At 44.1% G+C, this 12,401-nt stretch overlaps 1 protein-coding gene across 3 annotated transcripts; it reads right to left on the bottom strand.

The window, feature by feature from the left end:
* Positions 1 to 1,419: 1,419 nt before the first annotated feature.
* On the bottom strand, positions 1,420 to 11,637 carry LOC124003594 (5-aminolevulinate synthase, nonspecific, mitochondrial-like). Of its 3 annotated transcripts, none has more exons than XM_046311970.1 (11): positions 11,481 to 11,637; positions 8,168 to 8,393; positions 7,702 to 7,884; positions 6,328 to 6,453; positions 5,235 to 5,454; positions 4,446 to 4,630; positions 4,101 to 4,280; positions 3,533 to 3,697; positions 2,673 to 2,941; positions 2,167 to 2,329; positions 1,420 to 1,832 (listed from the first exon to the last, which is right to left on the bottom strand). In XM_046311970.1, exons 2-11 carry the CDS (start codon positions 8,370 to 8,372, stop codon positions 1,672 to 1,674), a joined length of 1,857 nt encoding a protein of 618 aa, XP_046167926.1. In that variant the 5' UTR covers positions 8,373 to 8,393; positions 11,481 to 11,637; the 3' UTR covers positions 1,420 to 1,671. The 3 variants fall into 3 exon arrangements, with proteins under 3 accessions (XP_046167926.1, XP_046167925.1, XP_046167927.1); XM_046311969.1 differs by lacking the exon at positions 11,481 to 11,637 and adding an exon at positions 11,228 to 11,365; XM_046311971.1 differs by lacking the exon at positions 11,481 to 11,637 and adding an exon at positions 10,925 to 11,156.
* Positions 11,638 to 12,401: the final 764 nt, after the last annotated feature.

Raw genomic sequence — 12,401 nt, 5'->3', positions numbered from 1 at the left:
ACTGGCCTGGGAACGGTGGGTTAACTGGTCTGGGAACGGTGGGTTAACTGGCCTAGGAACAGTGGGTTAACTGGTCTAGGAACAGTGGGTTAACTGGTCTAGGAACAGTGGGTTAACTGGGTCTAGGAACAGTGGGTTAACTGGTCTAACGGAACTGGTCTGGGAACGGTGGGTTAACTGGTCTGGGAACGGTGGGTTAACTGGTCTGGGAACGGTGGGTTAACTGGCCTGGGAACGGTGGGTTAACTGGCCTGGGAACGGAACTGGCCTGGGAACGTGGGTTAACTGGCCTGGGAACAGTGGGTTAACTGGTCTGGGAACAGTGGGTTAACTGGCCTAGGAACAGTGGGTTAACTGGTCTAGGAACAGTGGGTTAACTGGCCTAGGAACAGTGGGTTAACTGGTCTAGGAACAGTGGGTTAACTGGCCTAGGAACAGTGGGTTAACTGGCCTAGGAACAGTGGGTTAACTGGCCTAGGAACAGTGGGTTAACTGGCCTAGGAACAGGAAGTGGGTTAACAGTGGGTTAACTGGCCTAGGAACAGTGGGTTAACTGGCCTAGGAACAGTGGGTTAACTGGCCTAGGAACAGTGGGTTAACTGGCCTAGGAACAGTGGATTAACTGGCCTAGGAACAGTGGGTTACCTGCCCTAGGAACACTGCCTTGTTCAGGGGAACAGTGGGTTAACTGCCTTGTTCAGGGGAACAGTGGGTTAACTGCCTTGTTCAGGGGAACAGTGGGTTAACTGCCTTGTTCAGGGGAACAGTGGGTTAACTGCCTTGTTCAGGGGAACAGTGGGTTAACTGCCTTGTTCAGGGGAACAGTGGGTTAACTGCCTTGTTCAGGGGAACAGTGGGTTAACTGCCTTGTTCAGGGGAACAGTGGGTTAACTGCCTTGTTCAGGGGAACAGTGGGTTAACTGCCTTGTTCAGGGGAACAGTGGGTTAAATGCCTTGTTCAGGGGCAGAACGACAGATTGTTTATCAGCTCGGGGATTTGATCTAGCAACCCAACTCAGTACTGCTATCCCTTTCATATAGCCGAGTTATTAAACAATGTGTATGTATTATTACGTGGTTTAATTGATTATTGCTCTAGTTTCTCTCTGCATTGGGAAGGTCTCGTAAGTAAGCATTTCACTGTTACTCTACACCAGTTTAAAGCCTGCGACTAACAATTTGTTTTTCATTCATTGGATGCATTTAGACAGGCAGTCCAATTCATATTTTTCCTCACTAAATTGGTATTTTGACCAGTGCATTGGACAGACAAATTCAGTGCCAAGGAGTTGGCACTAAAGTACTAAGACTGGTACTCTGGTTAAGCATATAGGACACTATTGGTTATAGCCTCCTCATTGGGGTGGACTTATGTTCAAACCAAACAACCTTAAAAATGTGACAATAACACAACAGGAAAACATTAAAGTTATATTTATTTTGACAATCTAGTGCCCATGGAATACTCAATAATAAGTTATGACACTTATAAAATACAAATATACAGTCTATGATGTCACAAACGGTACCCTCTTCCCTTGCTAGTGTGCTACTTTAGACGAGAGCCCTACTACGACCCCGTGGTGGATAAAATAGCGCACTAGCAAGGTAATAAAAAAGGTGCCAGTGACCGTGACGGAGGAATGGGGTGTCGTGTATTCCCAGGTGTCATCATGCGTGAGCCGAGATGGGGTGGCTCAGGCCTCTGAAGTAAGACTGTTCTCCCTCAGTCATCAGCTCAAAGTGCAGCGGCTGCCGACAGAAGTTACACCCTGCCGAAGATCGGGACTTCAGAGGTAGACCGGACTCCTTCCACGTCTGAACCAACTTCTCTGAAAGAGGGGGGGACAATATTGTTTTTAAAAGGGATGTACTTGGCCATTTCAGTAGGTTTCATGCTTACTGAAAACCACCAAGGGGTTTTACAAAACATCAAGTTTATCTTTTACTACCGGGGTCTTCGAAACAAATATTATTTGTCCAGCCACAGAAGTATACTTTAATTGTATATCTGGATAAACATGTTGTTAAAGTGAGAGTTGATCCATTGACAACCCCCTAATACTGAACACGGCTAGAGGTTCACAACAAAAACAACGTTTTGAGAAACCATTGACCGCAGTCACTTCCTGTTTACTTGCCAGCTAGACCGAACATGTCTCTTACCAACAAAATAGCTCATCATCTGAGGGGTGTGGTGTGGCGTGGGGGCGATGCGAAGCAGCTCCTCCCCCCTGGCGACCGTGGGATAGTTGATGGCCTGGACGTAGATGTTGTAACGACTCATCATGATGTCAGAGATCTCCGTGTTCTTCTCCGCGTCGGACACCTGCAATAAATCAACCCGTCCATGTGAGACCACGTTGAGTACGTCCAGAGTAACAATGTTGAGGTCTATCAACATTAATAATAATAATAACAATAATAATGGTGTTTCAGGTCAAAGTGTCGTAACGCTGAAGTTGTCAATAAACAGTGACAAGGCTGATGGAGAACACTATGCTCTCTAGGTGTGAGAATATGCAGGGCCAGGAGTTCTGGTCCGGGATAACTCTGGGCTCTAGCCAGGGATAACTCTAGCGTTTACCGTGAGTCTCAATGAAAGGGGAAACATTGCCTTTAAAATGTCATTCACGCTATAGTGCTGAACCCTAAGATGTAGTGATTCTCACCCTGACAGGGATGATGTGAGAGGGACAGTGGACGACGGGCAGTCCGGAGTCCATGAGCATCTGTCTCAGCAGCTTGACGTTGCGCTGGTGTTTCCTCCGGAGGGCGCGGCCCTCCTCCCCTTTAAGGGTCTGGATGGACTCGCGGGCGCCCGCCAGCAGCATGGGGGGCAGAGACGTGGTGAATATGAAGCCTGCAGCGTAACTACGCACCGTGTCCACCAGGGCGTCGGTACTGGCGATGTAGCCTCCAACACAGCCATACGCCTTGCCTGGAAGAAAATAGCAATAACACTAATTAGGACAAAATAAGTAATTAAACACGTTTTGGGGGGCGTTAAAGGAGACTTTCTAGTCCTTTAGAAAGCCCCCAGCGTGGTGTTCACCAGCTGTTCTGTCTGGTCATCTTGACTTGCTTCTATTCTAACAGACAAAGCACCTCCAGATTGTCCCAGTGTGTGTGATGATTGGTCTCTCAGCAGTCCCCAGGCTTAGAGGAAATTTAAGAAGCACCGTGGTCTCCTAGCAACAGGTCGTGAACAGATCCTAGTTCCTGTTTCTCCAGGGCCCCAAGGAGGGTTAAGCAACAACCTCAACCACCTGTATTCGAGCCCAGACATCTGCTTCGTCTCGGGGTTTCAGATAAACAAAGACTGGTTCAGCGATGTGAATGGAACATGGACAAATCTGGAAGTTGTCTAGGAGACGGGGCAGTTTTCAACTAGAACTGAATGGAGGACAAAGCAGGAATTCCTCATTTTTCAGGACAAATCACATCCCTGATTTGTAAAGCCAAGTCAATAGACTTGAAGGTTTAAACATAATTCCCTGGGGCCCATTTTGCTTGTTATTTGAGTACTGACCCAGTGTTCCAGAGATGATGTCCATCTTGTGCATGATGCAGTCTCGCTCCCCGATACCTCCTCCCCTGGCGCCGTACAGCCCCACTGCATGCACCTCGTCAACAAACGTGATGGCTCCAAACTCATGGGCCACATCACACAACTCATCCAGAGGACACACCGCTCCTTTAAGACAAGATATTATATTTCAACAGGAGGCATTTTAAACAAGATTACAGTAGAACACACCGCTCCTTTAACAAACAAATGATTAAAATCATATAATCCGTTTCATAGAGGTTGGAAAAATATACAAAAATATTTTCAGCTGGTGAATACATACATATAATTTTTTTGTTAATGGAAGCATAGAATACACATAAAAACATGTCTACCACTTCTTAGACCTGGTTTCAATTAGAAAGAGATCTACATAACCCATTCCTATGTTAGTTTGGTCAGGTCAAATGTGTTCCAAATGTCAACCTATATAATGCACTACTTTTGACCAGAGACCTATGGGGTAGAAGTAGGGCACTATATAGGGAATAGGGTACCCTTTGGGGCACATTACAAGAACTACACTCACCATCCATGGAGTGGACCGTCTCGAAGGCCACGATCTTCGGAGAGGAGGGGTCTGATTTCAGCAGCAGCTCTCTCAAGTGTTCGGGGTCATTGTGACGGAAGATGAACTTCTTGGCTCCACTGTTCCTGATGCCTTGGATCATGGAGGCGTGATTACCTGCATCAGAGTAGATCTCACATCCTGGAGAGAGAGGAGAATAAACAGGCTGTTCGGTACCATAACCCAGATTAACTCTCAAATGTACAAACTCTGCTCACCTGGGCGACACAAAAAAAAACATTAACTAGCCCATTGTTATCTGGAAGTACAGTTTATGGTGCAAGAGAAGGTGAGTAATGGGGTTACCTGGCATCATCTTGGCCAGGGTGAACAAGGTGGAGTCATTGGCTACGAAGCAGGAAGTGAAGAGGAGCGCAGCGTCCTTCCTGTGGAGGTCTGCTAGTTCCTGTTCCAGCTCCACGTGGAACTTACTGGTCCCAGAGATGTTCCTGGTTCCTCCAGCCCCACTGCCATGCTTACGCAACGTCTCCCTGGAAACAACAGTGGGTCAAGTCAACAGCTGCCCCGGATACCATGATACCATGATCCCCCAGATACCATGATCCCCCCCAGATACCATGATCCACCCCCGATACCATGATCACCCCCAGATACCATGATCACCCCCAGATACCATGATCCACCCCCCAGATACCATGATCACCCCAACGTCTGACAACACCACAGGTAAACAAGCCAATTAACAAGCTCACACCTACATGGAGTCATGACCAGACCGCCCTTTGTGGGTATCCACATACAACCCAAGAGATATTTGATTGGTCCTCAGGGGGGGGGGAACAGTGAAACAGTGTCTGTTCTGTCATCTCCCCTCAGGGATCAATTAAGCTTCTGCTTGTTTCCATGGCTGTGTTCAGTAGGTAGCATGAGAGAAAAAAACATGTTCTGAAATTGAATGAAATGAGGGAGGTTGCCAATTACTAATCTGGGGAAAAGAAATGCAATTTGTGTGTTTCAAATGAGTTTTCCTACTGTGTGTTCTACTAAACACAACCCATCAAACCACCGGTCTTGTTCACCTCATTTATCGATTCAGCCAACTAGCCACTCATCGCCAGTTGTCCGGCTACTTACGTGATGGAGTTGACGACCCGCGGGTGTCTGCTCATGCCCAGGTAGTCATTGGAGCACCACACAGACACGTCTCTCCTGTCGCTAAGGGAATCGGTGTAGTCGTCACCCATGGGGAAGTCCGTGGCTCGCCGGTTTACCGTCTTAAAGACACGGTAAGTGTGATCACTCTTCTTCTCCTCAATCTTCCTCTCAAAGAACTCATCGTAGCGGAAGTTAGAGACTGTAGGGAGAGGAAGGAAACATGATTACAAGGTAAAAGATAGTTTCCCGTTTCAGCAAAAATGGAACATTTCGAAACTTAAGTATCCCGTCAACTTTATATCTGCAAGGCAGATGGTTTTATTTCCTCCAACCAACCAGGCCATGATTGGGGTAATTTAAAAGTCCTGACAACCCCTCAGTATGCCTCACCTTTTAACTTCCCAGCTCTAATTAAATGAACATATTGTCATTATGAAAAAGTACGAACACAAAAACAGCAGTCTGTATTAACATGTCATCAGCCTGGTCCAAAATAAAAACATTACATGCTCTATTTATTTATTTTTTACACCAAAAAGGTGTCTTTAAAATGTATTTAGGATTTATGTCAATCTAGCAAGCCAGGCAACTTAAAGCAACTTTTCAGAGACAAAGATGTGGTTTGTTAGTTAACAGGCTCATTAATAATAACTAGAACAACTCTAAACATTTTGTTCAACACTTTAAAAAAAATCACCATAAATGGAAAACACATTTTTTTCTTAAAGGGTAATGATTACATCTATGGCGATGATTACATCTATGGCGATGATTACATAATAATAATAAGAAGAAGAAATTAAACGCAACGTCACCATGACATCGATCGCAACCCGTTCAAAGTGTAACGCCACTTGGGACGAGCGAGGCGATATTTAAAAAAAAGACTAACGCTGACAAGAATGGTTAACATAGTCGTTGGAAAAAGGAACCATAAACATTAACCAATTCTTTTCTTCAAGACACACAATACAAGTCCAATGAAAAACAGCCTTATATGCTTCAGGCTGCACAATTAACTTCCCCCATGGGGACAATAACAGTTTGAACGGGCCGATCTCAGGTGACTCACAACTGGGCATGTTCTCCTGCAGCAGTTGGGTCATCCTGGTTGGACGTTGCTTCAGCAGCTTCTTCATCAGATTGGAGGTGTTGACCGCACCAGAAGAGCTGGCCAGGACCTGGGCTGGAGTCACATCTGGGAGAAACACCGTGATTAGCAATGACTGAATAAAGACAAAAGTTTATTTTGTTATTTCTATGGGCTGGATCTGACAGACAAGGTCACGGCTAGACCATAGATGTACCCTACATGACCAGAAGTATGTGGACACTGTACAAAAGTATAAGCTCGTCAGACATCTCATTCTAAAATCATGGGCATTAATATAGAGTTGGTCCCCCCTTTGCTGCTATAACAGCCTCCACTCTTCTGGGAAGGCTTTCCACTAGATGTTGGAACATTGCTGCTCTAACAGCCTCCACTCTTCTGGGAAGGCTTTCCACTAGATGTTGGAACATTGCTGCTCTAACAGCCTCCACTCTTCTGGGGAGGCTTTAATATAGAGTTGGTCCCCCCCTTTGCTGCTATAACAGCCTCCACTCTTCTGGGGAGGCTTTAATATAGAGTTGGTCCCCCCTTTGCTGCTTTAACAGCCTCCACTATTCTGGGAAGGCATTAATATGGAGTTGGTCCCCCCTTTGCTGCTATAACAGCCTCCACTATTCTGGGAAGGCATTAATATGGAGTTGGTCCCCCCCTTTACTGCCATAACAGCCTCCAGCTTTCTTCTAGGATGTTGGAACATTGCTTCCATTCAGGTACAAAGTACCTGTAGACTATTAGTGAGTTCAGGCACTGATGTTGGCCAAGTCAGCCTGGCTTACAGATGAGGAAGGACATTCAAAAAAAGACAATGAAAAACATGGTATTTATTTTGTATGGCTTTAAATGACCTACATCTGTATTGGTCAAATAATATCAGCTTCCAGGTTATTAGGACTGTCCTGTACCTCTGAATAATAAAGCAGAATAACCTGTATTAAAGGTTATTAGGACTGTTATGTACCTCTGAATAATAGAGTAGAATAACCTGTAGTAAAGGTTATTAGGACTGTCCTATACCTCTGAATAATAAAGTAGAATAACCTGTAGTAAAGGTTATTAGGACTGTCCTGTACCTCTGAACAAAAAGTAGAATAACCTGTAGTAAAGGTTATTAGAACTGTCCTATACCTCTGAATAAAGTAGAATAACCTGTAGTAAAGGTTATTAGAACTGTCCTGTACCTCTGAATAATAAAGTAGAATAACCTGTAGTAAAGGTTATTAGAACTGTCCTGTACCTCTGAATAAAGTAGAATAACCTGTAGTAATAAAGCCTATGATCCATCTGTATTAGTAGCAAAAGGGAATATGACTCCAGGTGGTTTAACCCCTCGTTTACCTTTCTGGATGGTGCGGACCTCCTGCACGTCCTCCTGCAGCTGGAGGCTGGCCTGGCGCACCACACCGCTGTTCTGGCCCATCTCAGCCGCCAGGAAGGGGCACTTGGAGGCCCCAGAGGCCTGGCCAAAGGGGGGCATTGGGTGGCTCTGAGGCAACTTGGTGGTAGTGCCCCCATTGGCTCCTAAAAAAAAGAACAAAAGACACTAGGGTAAGGAGATGAAGAGCAACACACAGCGGATTTAAATAATTACAGCTTTTGACGAGTTGGTTATTGGAATCGAGAGTTTCTTGCCATGAGATATAACTGTACTCCTATAGACTGTTGTAACGGCACAGAAGACAAAAACCCATGTCCCTCCTGGGCAAGAGTTTTCCCCTGATCGTGTGATCTGACCACCATGAAAACTCCTGCCTCTACATAACCCAGCAAGGTTCAGTGTTAGATTGATATCCACGCCCCTCACCTGGTGTCTGGGCTGAAGTCACGTTGTCCTCAGCCTTCTGGAAGCTAGCTGAGGAGGAGCAGAGAGCGCGGGCCAGAGGCTTAGAGGCCAGGTTCATCATCACAGGACATTTCTGGGCATAGACCACCAGGGATTTCCGGGCCTGCTGGAGGAAGGTCTGGGGCACGCGGGACAGGAACGGGCAGCGGCGAGTTAAAGTCTCCATCCTTACAGTGATTGTCAAAGCCTTGAGGGGAAACAAAAAGGTGACGGTTAGGATTGACAACATTTATTTTAGAGCCCAACCTATAGCCAGTCAGCCGTGTATCAGCAGATATGGGCCTTTTAGCGCTATGCATTGTATCGGCCGATAAGGGATACTTGATAAATGGGATGAAAAGGGGAACGTCATGGTGATCTGAACACTAGTCTCACGGATGTCCTTGGACAGTCTTCTGGATTGCAATTTATGAGAATTCAGGGTGGAAGCGTGACTCATTTCCCCGCTGTAAAACAGCGACAGATATATTGGTGTCAGAACCAAATCAACATATCGTTGGGGCTTTAATCTCCTTTGAGTCAGACTTTACAAGTTAAAAAATGTAAATAAATTAGAAATTGTGCTACTAATGCACATGGCACAAACACATCAACTTTCATAGAAAGTCATGTTTCTGTTTGGTTAGCGTTTGGCAAATTTTAAATTTAAAAAAAATTCCTTCTTTAGAAGTTCCAGCTAGGCAGGCTAATATTAGCCTATTTATTTTCTAGCTATCATACAGTAGGCCAATATTCATAATTATATATTTAATGTAAGTAGACATGCAATCACAAGTGACTTTAGCGCAAATAAACCCACAAACTACCAGTGGCTGAAAACACAATCATTGCGGAACGAACGAGTGACGAATTACCAGACAAGGGCGGTCCATTTACAATTCCTCCCTTCCTCGCCCTGCAAGTGTGTACTCATCAAATGGCATCTGACGTGGCCACCTAATTTGCGGGTGTGGCTTTTAGGTGTTTGGAATGCAGTCCACGTTTTCCTAGTCAGCCTCCCTTTCTTGGAAACACTGTTGGTACAGTTGGGAGGGAGAAGGAAACGTTGAAAAAGCAGTCTCGTCTAGGACCGTATTGTTCCAGTAGAGAGTGTAAACATTCAGGTAGCTCACAGACACTAATGAAGCTCTAAATGTAACGGATGTGAAACGGCTAGCTTAGTTAGCGGTGTGCGCTAAATAGCGTTTCAATCGGTTACGTCACTTGCTCTGAGACCTTGAAGTAGTGGTTCCCCTTGCTCTGCAAGGGCCGCGGCTTTTGTGGAGCGATGGGTAACGATGCTTCGAGGGTGACTGTTGTCGATGTGTGCAGAAGGTCCCTGGTTCGCGCCCGGGTATGGGCGAGGGGACGGTTTAAAATTATACTGTTACATAAACAGCCTCCAGCTAAAATTGTGTTTGAGATATTTTAACCAGTTAATTACAGCTTTACTCGTTTTTCCAAAACTATACACATTAATATGGAGTTGGTCTCCCCTTTGCTGCTATAACAGTCTCCACTCTTCTGGGAAGGATTTCCACTAGATGTTGGAACATTGCTGCTATAACAGCCTCCACTCTTCAGGGAAGGCTTTCCATTAGATGTTGGAACATTGCTGCTATAACAGCCTCCACTCTTCAGGGAAGGCTTTCCACTAGATGTTGGAACATTGCTGCTATAACAGCCTCCACTCTTCTGGGAAGGCTTTCCACTAGATGTTGGAACATTGCTGCTATAACAGTCTCCACTCTTCTGGGAAGGCTTTCCACTAGATGATGGAACATTGCTGCTATAACAGCCTCCACTCTTCTGGGAAGGCTTTCCACTAGATGTAGGAACATTGCTGCTATAACAACCTCCACTCTTCAGGGAAGGATTTCCACTAGATGTTGGAACATTTGTAGCTGAATGGAACTAGAGCATTAGTGAGGTCAGGCACGGATGTTGGGCAATTAGGCCTGGCTTGCAGTCATTGAAATAAGTGTAGCAACCAAGGACAGATTTTTTTTTTTACAAGCTTCAGCACTCGGCACTCCCTTTGTGTGAGCTTGCGTGGCCTTCATGGTTGTGCCATTGTTGATGCTTGACAATGCCACTTCACAATAACAGCACTTACAGTTGACCCAGGGCAGCTCTAGCAGGGCAGAAATTTGACAAACTGACTTGTTGGACAGTTGTATAATTTGTTTGAATCTAGTTGATAGAACCCTTTTTTTAAAGTACTAATTTAACAAAATAAAAGTAATATGAACAACTGTGACACATGTAATTGATAATCCCTTTACACCCCAAAATATTGTATTTTCAACTTGTGTACAAAACATAATGTAAGAGACCAACGAAACGGAAAGAATAGCACAGAACACATCTACCTCTTCTTAGACTCAATGAGAATGATCTATGGGAATTTCGTCTGGTCGCCCAAGTAGTTACATATTGCAGATGTTATTTTATTTTTAAAGTCTAAACTACCGACAGAGCCAAAAAACGTGCAGATGTATTTAGATTTTAACGAGTGAAGTGAAAATGAGTTCGTCCTGCCTTCCAGTCCATATGATTTTTTTTTTTAATCAAGGCAAAAACATTTGACATTTAAAAAGTATTTAGATTAGTTAAATTACATTGCGGTGTAATCTGACATGCCAAATTAAGTCAAGGGAGCCTAAAATACCAGCAGTGAGTTGTGAATCAAGTCAAGGGAAACATTTCATATCTACCGGGTTAAGTAGCTACACTTACATTTTAGATGTCATAACTCGCATGCTGACCACACCGTTTTACTTTTCCCTTACAAAATACATTTACATGTTATTTAATCACTGCACCCACACTTCAAAAGAGCGTCTGCGTAGCCAAATGACTTATTCAATAGTTTTCGACCTGTCCGACCCAAATGAAGTTGGTTTTGATCGCGTCTGGTGTGGAGACAAAATACGCACACGCCCGGTCCAATCAGCATGTTACCCAATTAATCACATTAGCTAAAATAGTATTTTTTTTACATTATAAAATAATAAAAGATGCATAAAAATATATTTTCACATGATCCGGAATGTTCGTCCGAAGAATCCCGGATAACACGGACAACATAATCAACGGCCCCGGTTAGAACTGGAGCTGAATTATCCCGATGCTCTATACATTCATTCGCTACATACTTCCTCGCGGATAAGAAACGTACATCCGTGAGCGTGATGTAACGTTAACATTTGACCGGATAGCCATGCAAGGTTAACCCCACTAACTAACGAAACCGGATAAATTAAAGACGAATGGCTTGTTTTCGTTTGCTTACCTCGCTCGGTGTGTTTCGGGTCACCCTCTCACGAATGATTAAAGAAATTAAAATATAACTTGGCAAGATCTTAACGCCGTTTCGGTGTAAATATATTACGATAATGCTTGGTTATCCTACACTGAGGACGAACTACAGGACCGGGATACGCAACCGGCTTATAACATCGACTGCGACTATTAAGTATCGCGAGAAGATGAGTGTGTACGTCATAGCACCCATTCCCAGATAGTCCTGGTCAGCGTCACTAATTACCACAGCCACAAAGGTTTTCAAACGTAACCTTCATTTAACTAGGCAAGTCAGTTAATTAAGAACAAATCTTATTTACAATGACGGCCAACCGGGGAACAGTAGGTTAAATAACTGCCCTTTTCAAATTTTTACCTTGTCAGCAAAGGGATTTGATCCGACACCCTTTCGGTTACTGGCCCAACGCTCTAACCTGCCCCAACGCTACCTGCCATCCCAAACGTGATTGTAAACCTACCCTTAAACCACATTGCTAACCTTAAATTATGACCAAAAAGCTCATTTTAGTTTTCATTATTTTTTAAAACAATATAGCCAATTTATATTTTGTGGCTGTGGTGACTAGTGGAAACCGCAGTCCCCCCTTGCCCTCAGATAATGTTCCATTATTTCAAAATCAACATGTATGACTCACTCATATCCTCTTGTCACCTTTTTCTATAAACAATTAGCCTACATGTAGCTAAATATTAATTTATGAAGTCTGCATGTCATTTAGAGTTTGTAAGTTAGTTTTTTTTGTAATTGATGTCTTGGGAAATACAATAACTTTATTGAAAGAGAATGGTCATATGCTGTATTTGGTAATACAGTTTAAATTGAATTGAATACACACAATTTTGACCTTCCATTGTTGGTAAGATTCAGAGAGCGTCAACTGTGTTACTG

This window comes from Oncorhynchus gorbuscha, linkage group LG18 (assembly GCF_021184085.1).
Source record: "Oncorhynchus gorbuscha isolate QuinsamMale2020 ecotype Even-year linkage group LG18, OgorEven_v1.0, whole genome shotgun sequence".
Taxonomy (NCBI): domain Eukaryota; kingdom Metazoa; phylum Chordata; class Actinopteri; order Salmoniformes; family Salmonidae; genus Oncorhynchus; species Oncorhynchus gorbuscha.
Note: the sequence above shows the minus strand (reverse complement) of the source record. Positions and strands in the feature narration are given on the sequence as shown.

Coding starts and splice junctions, on each gene's coding strand:
- LOC124003594 (XM_046311969.1), bottom strand. CDS start 11,275: ATGTTGTCCGTGTTATCCGGGATTCTTCGGACGAACATTCCGGATCAT. Junction 8,394..11,227: donor GGACGAACATTCCGGATCAT/GTGAAAATATAT, acceptor TTTCCCCTCAAG/GCTTTGACAATCACTGTAAG. Junction 6,454..7,701: donor GGTCCGCACCATCCAGAAAG/GTAAACGAGGGG, acceptor TGTTTCTCCCAG/ATGTGACTCCAGCCCAGGTC.